This window comes from Bos mutus, chromosome 12 (assembly GCF_027580195.1).
Source record: "Bos mutus isolate GX-2022 chromosome 12, NWIPB_WYAK_1.1, whole genome shotgun sequence".
Lineage (NCBI taxonomy): Eukaryota > Metazoa > Chordata > Mammalia > Artiodactyla > Bovidae > Bos > Bos mutus.
This window is the reverse complement of record NC_091628.1, coordinates 26,190,696-26,218,014: the sequence shown is the minus strand read 5'-3', so window position 1 is coordinate 26,218,014 and position 27,319 is coordinate 26,190,696. Positions and strand designations below refer to the sequence as shown.

Sequence of the window (27,319 nt, the reverse complement as noted above, 5' to 3'; positions counted from 1 at the left end):
TGACATTACTGCTGTTGTCAGTTAAGGAAACTAAGTAATAAGCCTCCTCAGTGTAAACATTGTTCATAGCCTTAAAGTAGAGTCACAACCTTAAGAATTTGCCTGATCTTAAATCCAGTATTTCATTTAACAACAAATTGGCTAATTATCAAATATGTTACTTCTGCTGTTGAACTGCTGAAAAATTTAGATAGGAGCTGATTTTAAACCCTTCCTATCACAGTGTTTTGATGATCTGTTTCTGAATGAGCATGAACCAGTGGCATTTTAGTAATAAAAAAGTACATAGTGTTTGGACCACTGCTCACATTGGTGCCTTTAGATGATTAAAATCATGATACCATTTACTTTCCCTCCAAAATGACCAAAATAACATATTAGGCCTTCTGAATTGTATTTCACATTGTGGAGATACTTTCTATGAGTTTTGTTGCCTCCATATGAGCAATTTGGTAATATTTACAGAGAGTTAAATGAGTTTTTCAGTGCTTTGTGTGAAGGTGAATGATAAATGTAAGATTACATTTTATATGCCCTGTCACCTTTATGAATATATTGTTTAGATTTGTTTTTCATGATTATTATCTATTTCATGAATTTGCTTAATTTAAGAAATAGTACATTTCTATATTCATTGAAATAGTTAACTGAACACATCCTATCTGAACATCAGAATCTTCTCCATTTGTATTTTTGCGAAATGAGACAGAAATGTAAATTTTGGAGTCAACCAGTCTAGGAGGCAGTGAGGGATACAGATTTCAGAGTTCTGTGGACTCACTGGACACAATGAGAGACCCTATTTATGGGTACCAAAATATTGTAGAAGGAAGTATGGAACAAATGTGAAAGCAGCTTAAGTCCATAATCACAGACATAGTCCAAAGGAGATGCCATTATCACCATGGGATAATGGGTATTTAGGCCTGAATGATTTGGGTGTGAATGAACCTGAGTTCCATATTAGGCGGTCGTCTCACAAAGTTAGCTTTTGTGCACTGATTAAAGGAGCATGTATGCATTAAAGAGTTGAAAAAAACTAGGGATACAAAGTGTACTTTATGAAAGACTTTGGTTGGTACATAAGTAAGAACAGGAAGTTGAGTCATACTCTGTAGAAATGGGACATTTTGGGTCCCCAAAACATTTTTTCTAGCTGTTACTTATTAAATTTAAGACTATACTTCAATAAAAGATAATTTTAGACTATACATGTAATAAAAAATAAATTTAAGAGAATGTCCTTGAGTAGAGTTAACCATCTTGTTGAAGAGATTGGCCATAAATAAAGATCCGTATTTATCTATGGAATTATTGTTGCTGTTCAGTCGCTAAGTTGTGTCCGGCTCTTTGTGACCCCGGGGACTGTAGCCTGCCAGGCTCCTCTGTCAATGGGATTTTACAGGCAAGAATACTCGAGTGGGTTGCCATTTCCTACTCCAGGGGATCTTTCTGACCCAGGGACTAAACCCGTGTCCTTTGCATCTCCTGAATTGGCAGGTGGATTCTTTACACTAGTGCTACCTGGGAAGCCCCAAAGAATGTTATTATATCATATAATATGGGAAGCAAGACCAAAGACTATTGTCATATCATTATCACTGAAACTTATTATATTTTTCTTTAGTGAGATTTTTCTTTTTTGTGTTGTATTTAGTTCACTGATGTTTGCAACTGAATGTGATTTAGGACTCTTTCCGTCCTACCATTTGGATAGTAACAAATGAGTACCACATGTCTTTTCCATGGTGGAAGAATAGTTCTGGAAAACTTGAAGAGCAGTTCAATTCAATTTCTTTCTTGCATCTCTTAGTTCAATGCATTGTCTAAGTTCTGATGTAGAGCTCAGTAGACCATATGATGAGACTGATGATGTATTAATAGAAACTGCTGGGGCCATTGGCTGGAAGTAAGAGATTGCTTGGATATGTGGAGTAATGGGGGAAAAGAGAAAGAGTGAGCTGCCCTCCTGAATGCTTATTAATACTGCAGTGGCAGTGTTGTCATGACTTGCTGTTGCTGATACGGAAGTGCACTTGGTAAGCTGATCATGGCAAGAGTTTGGAAACCATGAATCTAACCCTGTGCCTGTTATGTTCCACAGGCATTATGAACAAATGAGTACATGTAAGTTATTTTTATAATTCTGTAGAATCACCATTCAATGTCCTCAATAAATATTTCTCCTGTTTACCTTGGTACTCTGAAGCAGCTATAGTAGGTGATGTCTGGTTTAGTGAAACTTATGGATGTATCAGTTCAGTTCAGTCGGTCAGTCGTGTCCAACTTCTTGCAACCCCATGAACTGCAGCACGCCATGCCTCCCTGTCCATCACCAACTCCCGGAGTTCACTCAAACTCACGTCCGTGGAGTCGGCGATGCCATCCAGCCATCTCATCCACTTGGCAAGAATTACATTTTACTAACAAGCAAACAAAAAAATTCAGTAAAACATTTTCCTTTTTAAAAAGTTAAAAAAGCTATATTGACAAAGTGGACTAATTGCTTAGTATTAAAATCTGAAAGGACATGACATATTTGGGAAACTTGCATTTCATTTTTAAGGTTTCAGTCTTCATTTCAAATAGTATGTTTCCATTTATGTGTTTGTATGTGTGTTTTCCTTTTTTTTTTTTAAATGCAGTAGGCATTTTGCTACTTTGAGATTTTTCAGTGATCACATATTGAATGTTTTCTATGTCTTAAGTCACAATGCTGGGAGTATAAACTGTATTTCTGACTCTTTAGGAACTCTTTGGTATACATAAAAGCACCTTGTTACAACAAGCTACTAAGTGCTATGTGCTAGGGACTAACTCCTATGGGAAAACAATGAAACAAGAAACTAGGCTATGGTGAAGTTCAGGAGAGCTTCCCAAGAGAGAATTGTATTAGCCTGGAATTGAGGAGTAATGGTATGGACCTAACAGAAGCAGAAGATATTAAGAAGAGATGGCAAGAATACACAGAAGAACTGTACAAAAAAGATCTTCATGACCCAGATAATCAAGATGGTGTGATCACTGACCTAGAGCCAGACATCCTGGAATGTGAAGTCAAGTGGGCCTTAGAAAGCATCACTACGAACAAAGCTAGTGGAGGTGATGGAATTCCAGTTGAGCTATTTCAAATCCTGAAAGATGATGCTGTGAAAGTGCTGCACTCAATATGCCAGCAAGTGTGGAAAACTCAGCAGTGGCCACAGGACTGGAAAAGGTCAGTTTTCATTCCAATCCCAAAGAAAGGCAACGCCAAAGAATGTTCAAACTACCGCACAATTGCACTCATCTCACACTCTAGTAAAGTAATGCTCAAAATTCTCCAAGCCAGGCTTCAGCAATATGTGAACTGTGAACTTCCTGATGTTCAAGCTGGTTTTAGAAAAGGCAGAAGAACCAGAGATCAAATTGCCAACATCCACTGGATCATCGAAAAAGCAAGAGAGTTTCAGAAAAACATCTATTTCTTCTTTATTACTATGCCAAAGCCTTTGACTGTGTGGATCACAGTAAACTGTGGAAAATTCTAAAAGAGATGGGAATACCAGACCACCTGATCTGCCTCTTGAGAAATTGTATGGAGGTCAGGAAGCAACAGTTAGAACTGGACATGGAACTACAGACTGGTTCCAAATAGGAAAAGGAGTACGTCAAGGCTGTATATTATCACCCTGCTTATTTAACTTATATGCAGAGTACATCATGAGAAACGCTGGACTGGAAGAAACACAAGCTGGAATCAAGATTGCAGGGAGAAATATCAATAACCTCAGATATGCAGATGACACCACCCTTATGACAGAAAGTGAAGAGGAACTCAAAAGCCTCTTGATGAAAGTAAAAGTGGAGAGTGAAAAAGTTGGCTTAAAGCTCAGCATTCAGAAAACAAAGATCATGGCATCTGGTCCCATCACTTCATGGGAAGTAGATGGGGAAACAGTGGAAACAGTGTCAGACTTTATTTTTCTGGGCTCCAAAATCAGTGCAGATGGTGACTGCAGCCATGAAATTAAAAGACACTTACTCCTTGGAAGGAAAGTTATGACCAACCTAGATAGCATATTCAAAAGCAGACACATTACTTTGCAAACAAAGGTCCGTCTAGTCAAGGCTATGGTTCTTTGTGGTCATGTATGAATGTGAGAGTTGGACTGTGAAGAAGGCAGAGCGCCAAAGAATTGATGCTTTTGAACTGTGGTGTTGGAGAAGACTCTTGAGAGTCCCTTGGACTGCAAGGAGATCCAACCAGTCCATTCTGAAGGAGATCAGCCCTGGGATTTCTTTGGAAGGAATGATGCTAAAGCTGAAACTCCAGTACTTTGGCCACCTCATGCAAAGAGTTGACTTGTTGGAAAAGGCTCTGATGCTGGGAGGGATTGGGGGCAGGAGGAGAAGGGGACGACAGAGGATGAGATGGCTGGATGGCATCACTGACTCGATGGACGTGAGTCTGGGTGAACTCCGGGAGCTGGTGATGGATAGGGAGGCCTGGCGTGCTGTGATTCATGGGGTTGCAAAGAGTCGGACACGACTGAGCGACTGAACTGACTAAACTGACTGACTGGGATCTTATTGGAGGCTGTGTTTCGGGCAGAAGTAGCATCATGTACAAACTTGGGAACAGGTAACAGATCAGAACATGTAACTGTTGGAACAGCTGGTATGTTCAGATATATTTTGGGATGTAAGGTAAGGCACTAGAAGAGAATAAGATTGAAAGGATTTGTTGGAGCCAGTGTGTAAAGAGCCTTGTGTAACCTTAAGAAACTTAGAATTTATTTTATATGCAGAGGATATTTAATATGGAAGCTATGTGTTATATTTGATTGAGTTCATTAGCAGCGATATGAAGGATCTGCTTGGAGGAACATATCAGTAATAAAATAATTAAGGATACTTATCTTTTATGTGAAGGAATTTGGATATCTCATAGGAAGATAAGTGAATCCACTTAGATATTTCTTGACTTCAGGTCAAGTAATATATTGCTTTCTCATTTCTTTTCCCGAGAGTGGCTAGTTGTTTTTTTTTTTTTTTTTTTTTTTAGTTACTATTATCAACTGAATACTGTATTATTTCCTTTCCTACTTGTAAGTGGATCTGAGTCCTTTTTGATCATAAATTTCAATGGTTCAGTTTCTGAATGATAAACCTCATGTTCCCCTTCTTTGTTTCATTTCAGTATTAGTGTTATTTCTTAATACTTCTGTTTCTTCAATATTGATTCCATTAAAATTTCTAACACAATTGTTTTTTGATTGAAAATTCAGCTTTTATCAAGTAAAATATTACTGAAAACCTAATGTAAGCTGAAAACTGAAAATTTTACAGCATATGTGTAAGGGACTGTATATTGGTGAAATTGAAGGAGGTGTTATTGGAGTACAGTTTGAACCATACTATATAACTTAGAGATGAAACTTTATCTATTGACTATTTGAAAGTGTAATGCTTCTATAATGAACAAGGAATATTAATAGATTAGTTTAATAAGATAATAATTTCTATTTTTATATTTGTCCATGATTCTTTGATAATCATACCTTCATTGTGTTTTAATCTGTGAAAGCCATACTTGACCTTAGTTACTGTCACATTTTCTTTAACTGATACTTTCCTATTTTTTATCATTATCTTGTAGGCAATTGCATTGCCTCCTATTGCAAAGTGGCCTTATCAGAATGGCTTCACCCTAAATACTTGGTTTCGTATGGATCCATTAAATAACATTAATGTTGATAAGGATAAACCTTATCTTTATTGGTAAGTGATATATTTAATTTTAGTACTTTTGTCTTAAGCATTTCAATTTTTAAAAATATGTAACAGAGTGTCAAGGCAACATAGTATGTAGAATAAGTAAATAAATATGTTAAACCTATGAAGATACAGTTATGTCAGTTTATTTTATTCATTTTTTGCCGTTGATTCTAGGCTATCTGCCCTATTTTTTTTCCCCCTTAATTCCATTTTAAGAATCAAGTGTTACAGACCTTCTGTCTCGAGTCTGCACATATCAATTGAATGTTCTGAGTGAAGATGCTGATCGAGAAGAGAAAATGAAAAACAAACTACTCTCAGATATCTTTCACTTTGCCTTTTCACTTACATGGTTCTGTGAGCATAATTAAGATATGCTTTGAAATACTGATTTTGATAACCATGTGCTGTTGCTAAGTTGCTTCAGTCGTGTCCGACTATGTGCGACCCCATAGACAGGATCCCACCAGGCTCCCCCGTCTCTGGGATTCTCCACGCAAGAATATTGGAGTGGGTTGCCATGTCCTTCTCCAGTGCGTGGAAGTGAAGCTGCTCAGTCGTGTCCAACTCTTAGTGACCCTATAGACAGCAGCCTACCAGGCTCCGCTGTCCACGGGATTCTCTAGGCAAGAATACTGGAGTGGGTTGCCATTTCCCTCTCCGGATAACCATGTGATGTTATAATTAGATAAGATTGATTATTTAGTAGATAACTAACAGAATGGGTGGATCATCCCAACAGTTCACCTGTAAGACTCAGAACTTGGTCATTTTAGATTACCAATAATGTCAAGTCACAAGAACATCAAACTTTCATTTATTACCTTACTATGTACTAGGCATTATAAGTGCTTACTTGTATTACATCATTTAATGCAGTGCTCTGAAATAAGATTGCCTGAGTTTAAGTCCTGCCTTTACCACTCACTGTTTATCCTGTACTTTGGTGTCTTCAGCTGTAAAATGAGGATAATAATAGTACCTATCATGTAGGATTTAATGGTAGCATAATATTTTATGTGCTTTTTATATATGACTAGTTCAGAAATGTGAGTTTTGAAAAATGTGAGCTATTGATAGGTTGTAGACTCTACTGAAGAAAGATTACATGTGGATAGTATGTATGGATAGTATGAGAGAGAGTTTTAACGGACATCTGAAGTTCCAAACATAAATGGGGTTAAACTTCCAAAAGATCATTTTGGGAGATCATACTTTTATTGCAGTAATACTGTCATTTGTCAGAACATTTACAGGTTTTTATGTGTGATTGAATTCACAGCTGGACGAGTATTTCTCTGGAAGAAAATAACTCTATCTTAGTCACATCTTTTTTTCTATTTTTCTGTTTTAGACAGTACATGTACTCTTTTGGTTGATTTTGCTTGATTACCTACCTTTTTTTCCAAACTTGGCTCTCACTTTTTCTGTAAATTTGTAAGCTGTTTTCAGAGATAAAGTAAAATTAAAGAGGAAGTTGTTTTTGAAACATTAACTGTGTATATGATTTCTATATATGCTAATCCAGGTGGTCATTGAAAGTTTACGAAATCTACTTGGTAGCCTTTTATTGACCATTAATTTGTTTTTATGTATTTGTGAAATTGAAATGTTAAAATATTCTATAGTCTTCTATTTTCCCAACTTAAATTTCTTCTTTTAGTTCTAAAGTTTTCCTGTTTTAGTCTTTATTGGTACCTGTAATACCCTTTCTACTCTATAGGTATACAAGTTTTATTTTTATAATTGTGTTTTTTATTATTTATATAATAGTAATCTTCAGGTATATTGTTCTTTGTAGCAGAAGATAGTATACTACTTTCAGTTTTCTTTGCAGTTTTCGTACTAGTAAAGGAGTTGGTTACTCTGCTCATTTTGTTGGCAATTGTTTGATCGTTACATCACTGAAGTCCAAAGGAAAAGGTTTTCAGCACTGTGTGAAATATGATTTTCAGCCACGCAAGGTATGTATAAGTAAATCATCTATTGAGAGTAATGCAGTTCACCATTCCCACTATCTTAAAACTTACCTATTTTGACTTCCGTAATATTCTCTTTTATTGGTTTTTTCATGACTCCTATCTCTTATCTCTGTCTGCATTTTCTTTCTACTTTTATGTCTAACTTTTGACATAAAACAGTTTCTTGACCTCTTGCCGTGTCTGATTCTCTCATTCACTCTCTCATTCTCTCTCTTGCTGTGACATTCTTTCAGTGAACACTCAGTGCATATTTACTGACTGTCAGACACTGTTGTAGGCACAGGAGAGATGACAGTGAACAAAACAAACAACACCCTTGCTTTTGTGGATCTTCTTTTTTTTTTTTTTTTTCAGGGAGTTTTATTCAGTTTCAGGGCATATTCTACCCCATATCCTCAGGAACCCAACCTAACAGATTTGAAACTCATGTAAGGTGGAGGGACTACTTCATTTCTTTTTCTTTGTCTTTTGTTATCCCATGTGTGTTGTGCCACATACTGAAGAAAATACTATTTTGAATGGGGTTTTCAAATATATACCTTTATTTTTTACAGAAGTCTAATAAAAAGTTTTCCCTTATGTAAGGGATAATTTAATTGTTATTTCTATTAAAGAATGACAATTTAGCAATAATTTATTAATATATTAGAAAATAGCTTGAAAGCAATGATTTTAAATAAATTTATACATTAGAAGGGGATTTCTTTTTTTCTGGATACAGATCCCACTAATTTTCATATAAGTCTCATTGACTGTCCTCTAGAAATTCTAATTTATTAGATTTGGGATGAGACCTAGGCAGTATCTGTCAAATGTGCCAAATTATTTTGAATTTTAGTGGGAATTTGTTAGAAATACTGATCTTGGACTTATTTTCATGGCAGGAATATGAGTTTTTAACAAATGCTCTATATGATTTTTCTCATCAGACAGGTTTGAGAAGCAGTGCTTCAAATAGTAGAAATAAGAAAACTTAAGAATCAAATAAAATTACCATTAATTAATAAAAAGCAGTTTAACCTGATTGTTCTCTCTCTCTCTTCTCTCTCTTTCTTTGTTTTTACATTGTTGCCTTTTGAAAAATACATTCCTATTTGTAACAAGTCTCCCCTCTCTCTCTCTCTCTCTCTATATATATATATATATATATATATATATATGTGTGTGTGTGTGTGTATGTACATATATCTTGTAGGATCAGGGAGTGAAGTAGGTCTTGAAAGGCTTTCTGTAAAGATTTTTATAAAATCTTGAAAATCATAAGTATTTGATTTTGTGCTAAGTCGCTTCAGTGGTGTACAACTGTTTGCAACCCTATGAAGTGTAGCCTGCCAGGCTCCTCCGTCCATGGGATTGATTCTCCAGGCAAGAATACTGGAGTGGGTTGCCATGACCTTCTCCAGGGGATCTTCCTGACTTAGGTATCAAACCTGTGGCTCTTACATTTCCAACTTTGGCAGGCTGGTTCTTACTGTTACATCAGTCAAGATAACTCCACTCTCTTATTTTTTCCCTTTTAGTTTTTTCAGGTGATACCCTAGCTAAGTTGTTATCCTTCCTCCTAAGAAGTTTAATTAGACTATCAAGAAGTGTTTTCCTAGTGCTGTCACTTAACCAGATGTTTGAACTTGTGGAAATGAATGTAAATGATTAGTATATTACCTCATATGTAGTAAGTGCTCAATGCATATTAACTACTATTGATATTTGTGTAAATATCATGTTATATTTTTCTACTGAATTCTTAATATAGGCCTTTTTTATTGTTCCTGTTAGTATCTTTCTTTTATAGTGCTATTTTTGAGTCTCAAACTAAAGGCAGACCTCAGTGTACATTTATAGTATCAGTATACATATACACTCTCCAAGTTTATTCCTGTTTCCTTTAGTCAAAAACTATCAAGTCAAAACTTGGGCTTTTTTTGGTTCAAAAAGTCACTTGTCTGTCATCTGTAGAGTACATCTTGATTTTCCTAAGGAAAGAAGATAGAAAAGTTTATTTTCTTATAAATAAGTATTATTCATTTTGAGATCATTCATTAAATTGTGTATTTATTTATTTATTCACCCATTTATCATACATGTTGATGTTATGACCAAAAGCAAATTCCAAACTTAATTATCTGGCTAATAATTGGCTAACTTTATTAATTAATTAAGTTGGTTACCACTATCCATTTAAGTGAAAAATTGGAAACCTTTTTAGATTCCCTTTTTAAAATTAGCACCTCCAGTCAGTTTTGTTAGCTACTTCCTGTCCCCCCCTTTTAGAATTACCGATGCCTTTATCTTAATGGCATCACTCACTCGATGGACATGAGTTTGAGCATGCTCAAGGAGATAATAGACAGGGAAGCCTGGCACGCTCCAGTCTGTGGGGTAGCAAAGAGCTGGACACAACTGAGCGTCTGAACAACAACAGCTCTTAGTCCCAACAGTCTCACTTCCTCACTGCTGTCAGTTATGTTCCTAAGCTATGGAGATGATCATTTCACTTTCCTGCCTAAAATTCTTTAGTGATACTGCACTTCAGTTCAGTTCAGTCGCTCAGTTGTGTCCGAGTCTGCAATCCCATGGACTGCAGCACGCCAGGCTTCCCTGTCCATCACCAACTCCCAGAGCCTGCTCAAACTCATGTCCATTGAGTTAGTGATGCCAACCAACCATCTCATCCTCTGTCGTCCCCTTCTCCTCCTGCCTTCAATCTTTCCCAGCATTAGGGTCTTTTCCAGTGAGTCAGTTCTTCGCATCAGGTGGCCAGTGTATTGGAGCCTGAGCTTCATCCATCAGTCCTTCCAATGAATATTCAGGACTGATTTCCTTTACGATGGACTGGTTGGAGTCTCCTTGCTGTCCAAGTGACTCTCAAGAGTCTTCTCCAACACCACAATTCAAAAGCATCAATTCTTGATTGCTCAGCTTTCTCTATAGTCCAATTCTCAATCCATACATAACTACTGGAAAAACAATAGCTTTGACTAGATAGACATTTGTTGGCAAAGTAATGTCTGCTTTTTAATATGCTGTCTAGTTTGAACATAACTTTTCTTCCAAGGAGCAAGTATCTTAATTTCATGGCTGCAGTCACCATCTGCAGTAATTTTGGAGCCCCCAAAAATAAAGTCACTGTTTCCATTGTTTCCCCATCTATTTGCCATGAAGTGATGGGACCAGATGCCATGATCTTAGTTTTCTGAATGTTGAGTTTTAAGCTAACTTTTTCACTCTTCTTCTTTCACTTTCATCAAGAGGCTCTTTAGTTCTTCTCTTTCTGCCATAAGGGTGGTATAATCTGCATATCTGAGGTGATTGATTTTTCTCCTGGCAATCTTGATTCCAACTTGTGCTTCATCCAGTCCAGCATTTCTCATGATGTACTTTGCATACAAGTTAAATAAGCAGGGTGATGATATACAGTCTTGATGTACTCCTTTCCCGATTTGGAACCAGTCTGTTGTTCCATGCCCAGTTCTTAATGTTGCTTCTTCACCTGCATACAGATTTCTCAGGAGGCAAGTCAGGTGGTCTGGTATTCCCATCTCTCTAAGAATTATCCACAATTTTTTGGTGATCCACACAATCAAAGGCTTTGGCATAGTTAATAAAGCAGAAATAGATGTTTTTCTGGAACTCTCTTGCTTTTTCGATGAGCCAACGGATGTTGGCAATTTGATCTCTGGTTCCTCTGCCTTTTCTAAATCCAGCTTGAACATCTGGAAGTTCACGTTTCACGTACTGTTAAAGCCTGGTTGGAGGATTTTGAGCATTACTTTGCTAGCCTGTGAGATGAGTGCAATTGTGTGGTAGTTTGAACATTGTTTGGCATTGCCTTTCTTTGTGATTGGAATGAAAACTGACCTTTTCCAGTTGACCTGACATTTTTTTGTAACTAAGGAAGAATGTCATTTTGTGGTACTTTATTTTGTGAGTTTTTTAGTGCACTATTTTATTTTGTAAATCAAAATGAGGAAAATTAATTTTTGTTCAAAGTATTTCAGGTACCTTGAAATAAATAATATTTTAGTGGTTGAGAATTACTGTTATGGCTTTATAAATATCATACAAAGTAATAAATAATTTTATGTCAAATAATTGAATAGTGTTTTTAAGTAATCTGAAGAACAAAGTTTGTGTTTTATATTTTTATGTTGTGGGGGTGGTGAGTCTAAATCCCTCCTTACTGGTGAAAGCAAAATTGTTCAAACATCTGTAAATCATTTGTATTTTTCTGTTGTTTAGAAATAATGTTTACATATTATCTGTAATACACAATTATCTGAAGCAGGCTTTTATCTGAATTAGACTAAGGTTTAGATTCACAAATTGTTAGAGAACTTAAACCATCTCATGTCAGAGTGCTTTTTGTTGACACTAGTAACTATAAAATTAGAGGTCAGTATAAACTTATTTCTTGTTTCTTAATTTATAGTCATACACTGTTTAGTTAGAAAATATAATTACTCCTAGATTTAATAATTCTACATTGTGAAATTGAAATTATCTCAATATTATTATAGCTATTAAAATGGTGTTCCTTTGACAGATTTTGCCTGACTATACAATCCAAAGTAGAATCCTACATTATTCTTTCTCAGTTTACAATGTCCTTTTCCACCCACAGTCATCATCATGGTTTTGTAATTCTGTATTCATTTACTTGTCTAATGTATGGGTCCTTCCACTACTCCCTAAATTCCAGGGAATCTTGAGTAAATAAATCATGACCTAGGATCTAAAACTGTCACTGTGCCTGACACACTGCAAATATTATTAAATGAATGACAACAAATATAATTGTGTTTCCCCAATTTTTGGATCTTGATATAGTGAAAGGAATATCAGCCTAGGGCTCCAAAGGTTCTTGCTCTATTTCCATCATACATTTATTCTCTATAAATCATTTCTTTCATCTGTAAAATGAGAAATGGGAGAGGGAATTTGAAGTATTCATAGTGGATTATCATTAATATTCCTTCAAGTAATTTTTTGTAGTGTGGGATAAATGTTATGATTGCCTTTAATCAATAATAACCAAACATTACATATTGATTTCCTTATTTTTCATTTAAGTGGTACATGATCAGCATTGTCCACATTTACAATCGTTGGAGAAACAGTGAAATTCGGTGTTATGTTAATGGACAGCTGGTATCCTATGGTGATATGGCTTGGCATGTTAACACAAATGATGTAAGTTTTTATTTATCTATATTTTAATGTATTTGAGTCTTTGATATATTACTGCTTATAGCATGAATTGAATAATATAATTGGTAGAAACTAGCTTTATTTTGAAGTTTTTTTCTATTAAGTGAATTTTGCCTTAATTTTTAATAATGAAATGGCTAAAAGACCTGGCAACCCACTCCAGTGTTCTTGCCTGGAGAATTCCAAGGACAGCAGAGCCTGGTGGGCTGCTGTTTATGGGCTTGCACAGAGTCGGACACGACTGAAGCGACTTAGCAGTGATAAAAAAAAAAGAAAATCGGTTGGGCAGATTATTAAGTTTTAGGTCAAAATTTAAATGCAATATTCTGTTCTTTTCAGAATCTTAAGCATTAAAAGATGTGTCTTATACTTTATTTTGATGTGAAAGGAGTACCTTAAATAGAATCAATATGAATAGTATGTTAATATTGTTTATTAGATAAATGGTGGTAAATACTGTGGAGAAAGGTTAAGTGGGAACAAATATAGAAAGTGTAGGTGTAGGGAAGGGAGATGCCAGATCATCCAGAGATGGCCTTAGTGATGAGACTAGAGAAAGCCATGTGGGTATTTGCAAGAAATATCCCATTCAGTGGAAACGTGAATGCAAAGGCTTTGGGGCAGAAGTGAAAAGTTCATCTTGGTTTTTATATTTCTTTAAAGTTTTTTTTTTTTTAAAGGCTCAAACAAAAAAATCAAAAAAGAATCTGTGACCGAAGCAAGTTGTAGATTGCAAAGTTTGAAAATATTTACTATCTATTCCTTTATAGGAATAGTTTGCTTATTCTGTCCTAGAAACTTATAGTTGGGTCATAGTCAATACATATTTATGAGAATAGTTTTTTTCCAAAATTAGAATATTCAGTAAAATTCTGCTTCATATTTGCCTTCCAAAGGGGACTGTCTTTTTATTGTAGGGTGATTTTGTTGACTGCCATTGACTCTATAGTCATATTTTTAAAAAGAAAGGAAACAAAGACTGATTTTTTAATTATTTGCAATAATATTCCAAGAAATGGAGAGGCCTAGAGAATAACACACACACACATGCACACATACATTATGTAGTCAGTTCTTCAGTTCCTGTACTTTTAATTAACGATTAGGTATTCTATGAGGAGTTTCTCCATTGGACCTCTTTCACAATTTTTTAGTTATATTATTGAGGCATCAAAGGGATGCCATACATATATAATGTCTTCCTCGTAAAATAACCTGTGAGGATGGGTAGTGAATAGTGACTACTTTCGCTGGTCTGGATAGATGGGGCCACGAGTTAGATGAGATGTACGAATTAGAAGTGGGAAGGATCTTGTTAAATGTGGTTTTTTAGATGCTAAACTCCCCAGATGTAGAGCATTGGATAATACCATCTGCTTTTGTCAGCAGATTTTGATCATTATTGTTTATTTGATTCTGAGTTATACCAATTCATCTAGGAGAAGGAAGTGATTTTTCTTTGTGTCTTTAACTTAGGGTAGAGAAATAGAGAAATATATCCATAATGGAGAAATTAAGTAGAATTTAAAAATTTTGGTCCAGTGTGTTTATGGTTAAATTTGAGAGTCATTCTTTTGATTCAGGTAACTATTTATGGACAATTACAAATCATTATAGTTTAAAAAGTAAGTTATACTTTTGTAAATAAATAGTTTTAAGCTCTTTTGCTTTTAACTGTAGAATTTGGAAAGTTGGTCAAGTGATTATAGAATAGTCATTGTTTGCTTGCCAATAAATATGAAACATTTGACTGATTAACTTTCCCCAAAAAAATCTTTAGTTTTTTTTTTTTATTATTATTTAAATAATCCATAGAGTCTTAATTGTTGGTTTTTTCTGTTACTATTATTATGCTTTATGGTATTACTTACAATGAAGGCAGATATCCTTAAATATTTTGTCATTGCAAAATAAAACATTGGATTTTTTTTATGACTTTTTAAAAATAGAGCTATGACAAGTGCTTTCTCGGATCTTCAGAAACTGCTGATGCAAATAGGGTATTCTGTGGTCAACTTGGTGCCGTGTATGTGTTCAGTGAAGCCCTCAACCCTGCACAGATATTTGCAATTCATCAGTTAGGACCTGGATATAAGGTAGGAAGATCATCTTATTATAAATTCTGTGGAAAGTTATAGGTGTGAAAGGTGAAATACCATACACAATATAGTATATAATGATAGGTTTTCTTAAATGTGGTTTAAAAGTCATTTCGGTATTTTGGAACTGAGTCATTATTTTGTTTCATTTTGTTTCAAAGGTGTTGTTTTCTCTTTTTAACTATTTTCCCCTTCCCTTCCTGAACATTTTTTTATTCTTTAGAATGTTTTCTAATGATGAAGCCAGAGCTTTTGTTGACATAATTCTTAAATAACTTTTGTAAAACCATATTGCTTAACATGATATTTGAAATCTCAAATTATAAAATATATGAATTATATTATGAACAAATGAAATGTTAGAGATAACCCAAATAGAATAGTTAATGATTTTGAAGGAAAATGATGTAAAAAATTACATGTAGCTGAAACTACTCAGTGTTAGCGTCTATTTTTTTGTTTGTTCTTTGCTGTTGCATGGAAGTGGGCAGAGTAGTGCATATTGTACTTTTGCAAGACTATTTAGTGTGATTTACCATATTTTCTTGTTTTTTTGACTTTAAAAACAAAGATTTATTTAAGCAAGATATTGCTTTCACATATATGAATTCATTCTTAATGGGCAGTACACCTGGCTGGGGAAATATATAAGTTTTGTGTAAGTCACTTTTGGAATTGTGATATCCCAAACTGTATGGAGTTGAGAGAGAATACTACAGTATAATTCAAAGTGTTTATAATTCTGATGATCTTTCATGGAAGAATTGTTTTTCCTTTTTAAAACTTGGTGTTTAAATAATCAGTGTGAAGATTGTGCTATGGGAAAGGGAGTACTAAACATTAAAAATATTTTTCCTTTTGCCTTCGCATTTTTGCATTAATATTTCTGTTTAAAATTTTATGTTCTATATTGGACATGTAAGTGACAGTTTGAATTTACCCTTTTGAAAAGATGTTTCTGCTCCCAGTGATTTTAATAACCATAATAATATTGAATGACAATAGTGCTCTCATTTCTCTGTCAAAGTGACAGTACTTGCTGCCGTCTTTTGTCCATTTTATTTGTTTTGCTATCCACAGAAGTGAATTTGTGCTTGTTACAGCCACTTTTTCTTTCATGAGTACTCTGCTGGGTTTGAGTCCTAGTTATGCCATGTGTTGAATTTGCATGGAAATGTTTCTATAATTCAAATTTTTGAGTTAATATGCCACTTGCCTTCCTTTCATACTTCTTTTCCTTATTCCATATAAATATTTGAAGTTGGTTTCTTCAGGCATTAACAGAATGATATTAAGTCAGGTGACAAACCAGTGAAATATGAATAAAGTAGAAAATAAAATACAGCTATGAAAGCCATAAATCCAGTGTGGTTGCTATAGTGAAACTTCAGAATTGATGGGACCTTATTAGCAGCAAAGGAAAAAAGAAAAGATTAAACATGAGCAGGTATTAACTCTCTCTTTCAGAAAGGAGCAAATATTGTTCTGAACTACTTTACAAACTTAGCAGTTTGTCATGTGGCTCTTTCTTATCACATTATTTTATACCAGCGGTGAAAATAAGTAGTAACTCTATGTCACTTTGTTCTATATGCAAGTACTCATGTGATAAAGAATATATTCCTTGAACCTTAACGTAACAATAGAGTATATGTCATTATCTGCATCAGAGTCAGAACCTTTAAAAGAGAATGCTTCTCAGGATATCCCTGGTGGTCCAATGGTTAAGACCCTATGCTTCCACTTGCAGGGGGCACAGGTTCAATCCCTGGTCGGGGAATTAAGATCCCACATGTTGTGTGGCATGTACCCCCGACCCCCAAAAAAATTCCCAGAATTAAAGTAATGCATTAAGAAAAAGAGAAAGAAAAAATGCCTTTTGGGCATTTCCTAAAAAAAATTTTAAGTTTTGAAAGTTCCCAGTCTCTAGGCTTAGCCTGTGGGTTTCCTTATTGTTAATGAAGGTTGACTCTTAAGTTCATGGGTGTGTGTACTTCCTCAACTTGTGAATTTAAAAAGTACAATATCATCAGGACAGGCACCTGCAAAAATTTTGACATTGAAACTTTATTTCTGGAAATTTAGAAAATTAAGGAAGGGTACAGAGGATGCAAATGAAGATCAGATTGTGTTACGACAGGGGGCAAAGCTGAGGTGGCTCATACATTATAGTCTCAGTTTCCTTGGTGAGTAGGAGGCAAAGTCACTTCCTGAGAGAGAAGGGGTCGTGCGTTGCAGTGGAAATTTTAAGGTATGTCAGTCAGTCAGTTCAGTCGCTCAGTTGTGTCCGACTCTTTGTGACCCCATGGACTGCAGCATGCCAGGCTTCCCTGTCCATCACCAACTCCTGGAGCTTGCTCAAACTCATGTCCATCGAGTCATTAATGACATCTAACCATCTCATCCTCTGTCATCCCCTTCTTCTCCTGCCTTTAGTCTTTTCCAGCATCAGGGTCTTTTCTAAGGAGTCAGTTCTTCACATCAGGTGGCCAGAGTATTAGAGTTTCATCTTCAGCTTCAGAATATTCAGGACTGATTTCCTTTAGGATTGACTGAAAAGATCTCCTGGCCGACCAAGGGACTCTCAAGAGTCTTCTCCAGCACCACAGTTCAAAAGCATCAATTCTTTGGTGCTCAGCCTTCTTTATGGTCCAATTCTCACATCCATACATGACGACTGGAAAAACCATAGCTTTGTCTAGACCAATCCTGGTCAGCAAAGTAATGTCTCTGCTTTTTAATATGCTGTCTAGGTTAGTCATAGCTTTTCTTGCAAGGAGCAAGCATCTTTTAATTTCATAGCTGCAGTCACCATCTGCTGTGATTTTGGAGCCCAAGAATATAAAGCCAGTCATCATTTCCATCGTTTCCCCATCTGTTTGCCATCGAGTGATGGGACCGGATGCCATGGTCTTAATTTTCTGAATGTTGAGTTTTAAGCCAGCTTTTTCACCATTTCACTTTCCTTTTTTCCTTTGCCTTTTGGTTCTCTTCTTTGCTCAGCTATTTGTAAGGCCTCCTCAGACAACCATTTTTCCTTTCTTTTTCTTGCAGATGATTTTGATCACTGCCTCCTGTACAATGGCACGAACCTCTGTCCATAGATCTTCAGGCACTCTATCAGATCAAATCCCTTGAATCTCTTTGTCACTTCCACTGTATAATTGTAAGGGATTTGATTTAGGTCATAACTTGTATGGTCTAGTGGTTCTCTCTACTTTCTTCAATTTAAGTCTGCAGTGTGCAGTAAGGAGTTCATGATCTGAGCTACAGTCAGCAAAAACAAGACTGGGAGCTGACAGTCAGCTCCCAGTCTTGTTTTTGCTGACTGTATAGAGCTTCCCCACCTTCGGCTGCAAACAGTATAATCAATCAGATTTTGGTAGGGTATATTAATTAGTTAGCATTTGGTTTAAATTAAAAATGAAGCTTATATCATTAGTTGTTATATAATAACAATATTTGTATTTTTTTGCCTCAAAATGTCTGCAGAAAAGAGACACCACGGAAAGCATTGTAATAGTCAGACCGTATTGTCTGTGATTTGGAGCTTAATGTAGATAGCATGTCAACATCTGGGCTTTGAAATAAATAAGTTAATTCTCTCCACAAATAATGTCTTCACACCATCTATACCATGAAACCTGTCTCAAGTGATTTTCATCTGTAGATCATTAGAGTGCTAGGTAATTTTCTTTATCTGGAATGCCTGGTTTTAAGCACTGTAACTTGTCAGTGAATATTTTGTACCTGGTTATCTTTGGTAAACAGTAAATGAGGTAGGATATCACTGGTTAATTAAATAAATCATTGTTTGTGAGTAATTCATGGAAGACAGAATTTCTCACTGTAACTTTCTGTAGTTTAGTAAAGTTGTAGCTCATCTGGTAAAGAATCTGTCTGCAGTGCAGGAGATCCCAGTTCAGTTCTTGGGTCGGGAAGATCCTCTGGAGAAGGGATAGGCTACAGACTAGTATTCTTGTGCTTCCCTGGTAAAGAATCTGCCTGCAATTTGGGAGACCTGGGTTCAACCCCTGGGTTGGGAAGATACCCTAGAGAGGGGAAAGGCTACCCACTCCAGTATTTTGGCCTGGAGAATTCTAAGAGTCAGACATGACTAAGCAGCTTTCACTTTTCACTCTGAGTTAGATTGATTTTGGAGCTCCATTTGATTGTGGTTATTGAATTGTTTGCAAGGTTATGGAGTCATCTATAATATAAGATGGCATTTTGACATAAACTTGCAAAACAGATGTTTACAAAGTTTAGATATTTTATAATCATTACTGGAGATTTCCTAATTGTGAAATAAACATGTGACAAACAATCTTTATTTGCTGTATATTTCAGTATTTGGTTTTGTGTTCTGTCATTCAAGAAAATGGTAGCATCATGATTTTTAACAGTGTTTTATATTAAGATTAAGATCTAAGTGATAGGGGAAAATGTATAAGACAACCATCAGAATTAAAAGTCACTTTGGAGATTTTTCAGTACTTGTATGGAAGAGAAAGTTCCTAAGAAACTGATGTTCCCACAGATAACCATATAAAAAGTCTGGACGTAATGCAGAAGACATCAGAGCCTTGGAGACTGAATATAAAGCAGGCAAGTTTTAGAGGAGAGTCAAAACATGGAACCAGGCAGTCAGCATGGGCTAAGTTCGTCATTTTTTATCTTGATAGACAATCTTCCTGGCCAGAAAATATAAGGTAACAAGCATTGGGGTAACCAGCAATACAGGATGAGTAATGGGCCCCTAGAAAAGAGGCAGTCATAAAAGGATATGAATTCTGTGTTACCAACAACTAAAAGAAAACAGTTGAAGTGTGTGGCTGACCCATGAAACCATGTATGATCATGATAAATGGATACTAGATTGTAAATAACAGTTCAAGAAATGAACTGACATCTGAGATGCCACACATAGAAAAAATGACAGTCTGTAATCATATCTAAAAGAGGAAATGATCCCCTGAAACAAAAGCATCAGGATATTTCAGAATATAGTCTCCACAGAATAATATCCAAAATGTCCAGCATATCATCACAAATTATTCATCCTATGAAAGGTCAGGAAAGTGTGACTTATTTTCAAGGGAAGAGAAAATTAGCACATACCCAACTCCAGGATAACCTAGAATTGTTTAATTATCACATGAGGACTTTTGGGGACTTTTTGTAACTAATAGGGTAAAAAAAAAAAGTGCTTGTAATGAATTAATAGGTGGAAATTATCAACTGCAACATACAAATATCAATGGAAATTTTGGAACTGAAAAATACATCTAAGGTAAAAAAGAAATCCAGTCTTTGCCTATTGCCAGAAAGAGAAATGAACATGGACATGAAAGAGATATGAATGAACTTGGATATAGATTGATAGCAACGTTAGAAGAGAGGTAGAAAAGATGGAGGGATCAAGAACCAAAGAGTTGTATGGGTGCAACCTTGAAATCTAGTATGCAAAATGATGAATTAAAAATTCACGTACGAAGGTAAGACAAGAAAAATTTAAACATAAGATTTTTCTCTGCTCTCTGAACTCCTTTCTCCCTTTTAGTATGATTGTGCATCTGCATTATGCATTAACCAGACCTTGCCCGTGGCAGAAATACCTGCTCAATCCTAAAGATCAGTTTTTCTTCTTCTGTTGCCAGCTATGTAATTCCTTAGAATCCACAAGGAATCACAGGAATCTACTGTAATATCTCTCTACTCCATTTCCATCACTTTTTCCTTTTGAGGATCTGGTTATAGGTAGTTTTTTTTTTTTCTGATCTCATTCTTACTTCCTTTTGCTGTCTTACACATATATTTATGTCCAATACATTTGTAAATTAAATTTTTATAGAAATAAAAACCTCTGAGTAATTGGTACTTAATGTGCCTATGAAGTATGGTTATATAAATTTGCTATGTAAAATAGAGAAACTATTTTTAAACTATAATATTTAAAATGATTTTCCTTTTTAGCCAGTTAGTTTTGGAAGATATATGCATATTCAAAATATGTTACCATTTTTCAAGTTAATTGCATTTCTTTTTTGAAATTGCCTGCAGGGTCAGTTTTTAAGTGACACAAGGAAACAGTTCTCATTACTTTAGAGATAAACTGTATTTTTGATGAAAGATGGTTTTATGATGGCTTCAGGTCTTTTATTTTATTCTTTTTCCCAAAATTAAATCAACCCCTTGAGGATGACAGTTTGCCTTCAGAAATATAATTTAAAATGCTATAGAATTCAGTTGGTAGTGGGAGTGCAAAGCCAACTCCGGAAAGCCCCGAGTCGCATCATCATCTCCCCAAGAACCTCAGCTGCCTCAGCTGGCCCCAGTCATTATTGCAACCATGAGCATCCAGGCCCTGGCACGACCAGCCGTACCACCAGGAGCAGTGGCCCTGGTCACCTTACATCTTCAATAACTGCGCACAGAAGCAGGAATCTCATCACAAGAAGAAATGAATACAGCATTTCAGCAACAAGAAATGAATGAGAGTTGTTCAGACCTCAAGTACTTGCTTTTCAGCCCTTGTTTGTTGTTGTTTAGTTGGCTAACTTGTATAACTCTCTTACGTGTAGAACTCTCTTATGACCCTGTAGACTGTAGCTCACCAGTCTCCTCTGTCCATGGGATTTTCCAGGCAAGAGTACTGGAGTGGGTTGCCATCTTTTATCCCATAACCAGATAGTAGAACTATTACCTGCACTACATTACCTGAGCAGGCTCGAGTTTTTATTATCTTTACCTAAAGACTCTTCAGTGATGACAAACATGTTTGTTTTTTTTTGTTGTTGTTTGTTTTTTTAAAGCCTGTTTTTTAAATATACCTTTAAAAGTTTTTCTTTCATATCCATTCAAGTTGAGATTTTTAAGAACCTCATTTTCAGTTTGTAATAAAAGTTTACGATGTGATTTTTTTCCAAAAATGTCCACAAATTGCAAGCACCTGTTAATTAAGGTCTTTTAAAAACTCTTTAGATTCTGCAAATATTTTTAAAACCCTAGATATAATGAATATTTTGAGTATTGGAATATATGTGTAAGTAGTTCTGAGAGAACTCTTTTGCAAAATACAACACTCATTTGGTCATATTTGTTAAGGTATATTTGCTTTAAAATACCAGGCATATTACTTAATAGCTATAGTATATTTAGAATGCTAGAATTTCCATGAATGGAAAGAAAACTATTCTGTATGTTCTTCCAAAGTTCTAGTTTTATTCCTTCAGTGCAATGCCTTCAGCAGAATCTTATTTCCCATAGTCAAATAATTGTTACCCATTGGTCATAAAATGGTTAATTTCTACCAGATTTTTATCTAGTTAATGTACTAACAACTTTCTCCTCTGCCAACTCTGATTAATAAAGCTACCTAATGTTCTCTCAGGGGAAATAATATAATCTAATGTCATTCCTCATTGTTCAGAGATGTCCAATTACTATTTTTTAAAGTGTCATTATAAGGTTAGAGATTTAAGTGTATTTGAGGTGTTTCAACCAATTGTAGTTACTGTGTTTTTCTTTAAGAAGTTCAGATTGCTCCAAATCTGGGCAATTCATATCCCTTCTAGTTGGTCCCTTAGTCCTTTTGACATGACTCTAGTCTTTCATAACATCCTTACTATTTCCTATGACGACATGTCTGGCTCATCCTGAACGTTTTATTGTTTCAGCCCTGAAGTCAATCGTTACTCCAGGAATCCCTAGTTTTTATTAATGGGAAATGTAAAATTTGTCTTGACCTCTTAGTTAAATATGTATCTCTTTTCTTCCACTTCGAGAGTTCTTGTGGCAAGTACACATATTGTTATAGAATTAGAAAAGCCCATAATTACACAAGTAACAGTCTAAGAATAGCTATGCCAACACTATTCTACTAATAACTGAAAACACTTAACCTTGTTTTGCATATACTCTCTCTATTCTCCTTGCCATTTTTAAATTTTGAGGTATATTATGGGCTGACTTGTGGTTCCCCCAAAATTCATATGTTTAAATTCCAACTCCCAGTATCAGAATGTGTCTATATTTGGAGATAGGGTCTTTAAAGAGGTAAAGTTAAATGCAGTCATTAGGGTGGGTCCTGATACAATATGAATATTGTGCTTATAAGCAAAGGAACTTAGGATATAGACACTCACAGAATACCACGTTAAGGCATAGGAAGGAAAGTGGGCCATTTACAAGCCAAGGAGAGAGGTTTGGGAGAGGATTCAGAAGAAACCAACCCTGCTAACACTTTGAACTTGGATTTCTAGCCTCCAGAATTGTGAGAAAATAAGTTTTTGTTGTTTAGGCTACTCAGACTTTGGTGTTTTGTTATGACAGTCCTAGAAAACTAAATATAAGAGATTAGCTACATTGTGAGTCATGTAGTTATTACATATTATTGTTGTTGTTGTCCAGTTGCTCAGTCATGTCCAACTCTTTGCAACCCCATGGACCGCAGCATGCCAGGCTTCCCTGCCCTTCACCATCTCCTGGAGCTTGCTCAAACTTATACCATCGAGTTGGTGATGCCATCCTACCCTCTCATCCTCTGCCGCCCCCTTCTGCCTTCCATCTTTCCCAGCACTGGACTCTTCTGATGAGTCAGCTCTTGGCATCACGTGGCCAAAGTATTGGAGTTTCAACTTCAACATCAGTCCTTCCAGTGAATATTCAGGACTGATTTCTTTTAGAATGGACTGGTTGGATCTCCTTGCAGTCCAAGGGACTCTCAAGAGTTTTCTCCAACACCGCAGTTCAAAAGCATCAATTCTTAGGCACTCAGCCTTCTTTATGGTCCAACTCTCACATCCAGACATGACTACTGGAAAAACCATAGCTTTGACTAGATGGACCTTTGTTGGCAAAGTAATGTCTCTGCTTTTTAATATACTGTCTAGGTTGGTCATAGCTTTTCTTCCAAGGAGTAAGCGTCTTTTAATTTCATGGCTGCAGTCACCATCTGCAGTGATTTTGGAGCCCAAGAAAAGTCTGTCACTGTTTCCATGATTTCCCCATCTATTTGCTATGAAGTGATGGGACCATATGCCACGATCTTCATTTTTGGAATGTTGAGTTTCAAGCCAGTTTTTTCACCCTCCTCTTTCACTTTGATCAAAAGACTCTAGTTCCCCTTTGCTTTCTGCCATAATGGTGGTATCATCTGTGTATCTGAGGTTATTGCTATTTCTCCCAGAAATCTTGATTACAGCTTGTGCTTCATCCAGCTTTTGCATCATCATTTCACATGATGTCCTCTGCATATATGTTAAATAAGCAGGGTGAAAATATACAGCCTTGATGTATTACATATTATTCTCCTTCTTTTTAAATTCTTAGTCATAGTTTTATAAGTATATATTTGATATTCATCGCAGTCCTTACATTGATCTGTCTTGCCTGTGCTGTGCTGTGTCGCTTAGTCATGTCCAACTCTTTGGAACCCCATGGACTGTAGCCCGCCAGGCTCCTCTGTCCCTGGGGATTCTCCAGGCAACAATAATGGAGTGGGTTGCTGTGCCCTCCTCCAAGTGTTCTTCCCAGCCCCGGGATCGAACCCTGGTCTCCGGCACTGCAGGTGGATTCTGTACTGTCTGAGCCACCAGGGGAGCCCATTCTGTTTTACCTATCTGAAGCTAATTATATAGCTTATTCCTCAGGAAGGACTCAGAATAATGTTTTTGAGAGCTACATTTCCGTGTTAGTTTATCAAGAGCCATTATGTTTGATAGCCATTTGCTTGGCTATATCTAGACTGACATTTCTTTGTACCACTCAAACATGTTACTGATTTTCTTCTGGCTTAAAGTGTTTTGTTCAAAGGACTATTTCTTTTTAACTTCTTCCTTTGAATTCAGCAATTTTGCTGGATATGTCTTGGCTATCCTGAGTTGATTTCTTAGTTAAGTGATATGCACTTTCAGTATGCAGTTTTGCATGTTTTTGTATTACAAGGAATTTTTGATACTATTTACTGTTTGTTCTATTTCATTGCTTTTTTCTTCAGAGACTTGACTATACTTGTTTGGTTTACTTTGCTTACCTTTAATATTTGTCACTATCTCTTGAATTTTCATCCTTTTTTCTTTCTCATTCTTAAACTTGAAAAGAAAGTGAAACTTACAGAAAAATTACAAGCACAGTAGTAAGATAAATTTCTCCCCTGAACCATTTAAAAGTATTGCAGACATAATGCCCTGTCTTCCCTGACTATTGTGTTTATACAAACAAGACCATTCTTTTACAGGATTTCTAACATCAGTGTGTTACTACCATTTAATTCACAGACCCCGTTAGAATTTTGCTAATTGACCCATAATGCCCTTTATAGGAAAATTATCTAGTTCACAGCGGTTATATATAATGTATCTTTTGTCTGCTCAATAAAACAGTTTCTTAGTCTTTGTCTCCCATACCTGGATAACTCTGTTGGGTGAACACCCTCCTCCCCTCTATAGGACTTTGACACCATGATGCTTCCTTGTGTGGTTATGCTCCTGACTTTGCTCAGGGCTCTGCTATGCTTCTGGCCACTGCAACTCCTCATCTTTCCTCCTAGTGCCAACTCCTACCTTGTTTAGCCCTTCCTGTTAGCTTTATGAATTTTCCGGAAGGCAGGGAAAATAGCAAGAGGAAAAGAGCTCCATTTAAAAATTTTTATTTTTATTTTTGTTGAACACCCAAAACATTTTATGTTGGGGTATAGCCAATTAAAAATGTTGTGACAGTTTCAGATGAATAGTGAAGGGACTCAGCCATACATATACCTGTAGCCATTCTCCTCCAAAACCACCTCCCATGCAGGCTGGAACATTATATTGAGCAGAGTTCCATGTGCTATACAATAGGTTTTTGTTGGTTATACATTTTAAATACAACAGTGTACACACATGACCTTCCCAAAGTCCTTAACTATCCCTTCCTCCGGCATTCATGAGTTTGTTTTTATTTGTGTAACAGCTTTACTGAGGTATAATTTACATATATGCAATTCACTTGCTTAAAAACTGAATTATCCGGTGGTTTTAGTAATGCAGCTATCAACATAGGGGATTTTAGAGCATTTTACCATCTCAGAAAGAAACGTTGTACCCTTTAGCTCTCACCTTTTTATTCTCTCAGTCTTCCTCATTCCTAAGCAGTCACTCTATAGATTTGCCTATTCTGGGCATTTCATGTAAATTTTGAAATTGGGAAATGCTGGATCTCTGTCATTTCCACATGAATTTTAGGATCAGCTTGTCAATTTCTGGGGTCAAAAATAACAAAACAGTAACAACAAAACCCAGTTGGGATTTTGTGGAGATACTATTGAATCTTCAGATCAATTAAGGGACATTTACTAACTACACAATAGTAAGTCTTTCAATCCTTGAACATGTATGGCTTTAGATTTATTTGTCTTAATAATTTCTTTCAAAGATGTTTTGTACTTTTTCAGTTCAGTCAGTTCAGTCACTCAGTCATGTCTGCCTCTTTGCGACCCCATTGACTGCAGCACGCCAGGCCTCCCTGTCCATCACCAACTCTCAGAGTTTACTCAGACTCATGTCCATTGAGTCGGTGATGCCATCCAACCATCTAATGCTCTGTTGTCCCCTTCTCCTCCCACCTTCAATCTTTCCCAGCATCAGAATCTTTTCAAATGAGTCAGCTCTTCGCATCAGGTGGCCAAAGTATTGGTGTTTCAGCTTCAGCATCAGTCCTTCCAGTGAACACTCAGGACTGATCTCCTTTAGGGTGGACTGGTTGTATCTGCTTGCAGTCCAAGGGACACTCAAGAGTCTTCTCCAACACCACAGTTCAAACGCGTCAATTCTTCAGCACTCATCTTTCTTTATAGTCCAACTCTTACATCCATGCATGACTACTGGAAAAACCATAGCCTTGACTAGACGGACCTTTGTTGGCTAAGTAATGTCTCTGCTTTTTAATATGCTGTCAAGTTTGATCATAACTTTTCTTCCAAGGAGCAAGTGTCTTTTAATTTCATGGCTGCAGTCACCATCTGCAGGGATTTTGGAACCCAAGAAAGTAAAGTCTGCAACTGTTGCCACTGTTTACCCATCTATTAGCCATGAAGTGATGGGTTCAGGTGCCATGACCTGAATGTTTTCTGAATGTTGAGCTTTAAGCCAACTTTTTCACTCTCCTCTTTCACTTTCATCAAGAGGGTCTTTAGTACTTTTTGCCATAAGTCAAATGCCAGAATTCTTGGACTTCTTTTATTAAATGTATTCTCTAGTATTTTATTATTTTGGTGCTGTTGTAAGACAG

The 27,319-nt window shown here is 36.1% G+C and overlaps 1 protein-coding gene across 5 annotated transcripts in view; it reads left to right on the top strand.

The window, feature by feature from the left end:
* NBEA (neurobeachin) overlaps nt 1-27,319 on the top strand; it is a 672,120-nt gene that overhangs the window by 102,482 nt on the left and 542,319 nt on the right. For all 5 annotated transcript variants that reach the window (XM_070380422.1, XM_070380424.1, XM_070380423.1 and 2 more), the window contains exons 5-8: nt 5,642-5,763; nt 7,598-7,724; nt 12,813-12,932; nt 14,900-15,046. In XM_070380422.1, the coding sequence (XP_070236523.1) occupies nt 5,642-5,763; nt 7,598-7,724; nt 12,813-12,932; nt 14,900-15,046 (516 nt within the window). The remainder of the gene's footprint in view (nt 1-5,641; nt 5,764-7,597; nt 7,725-12,812; nt 12,933-14,899; nt 15,047-27,319) is intronic.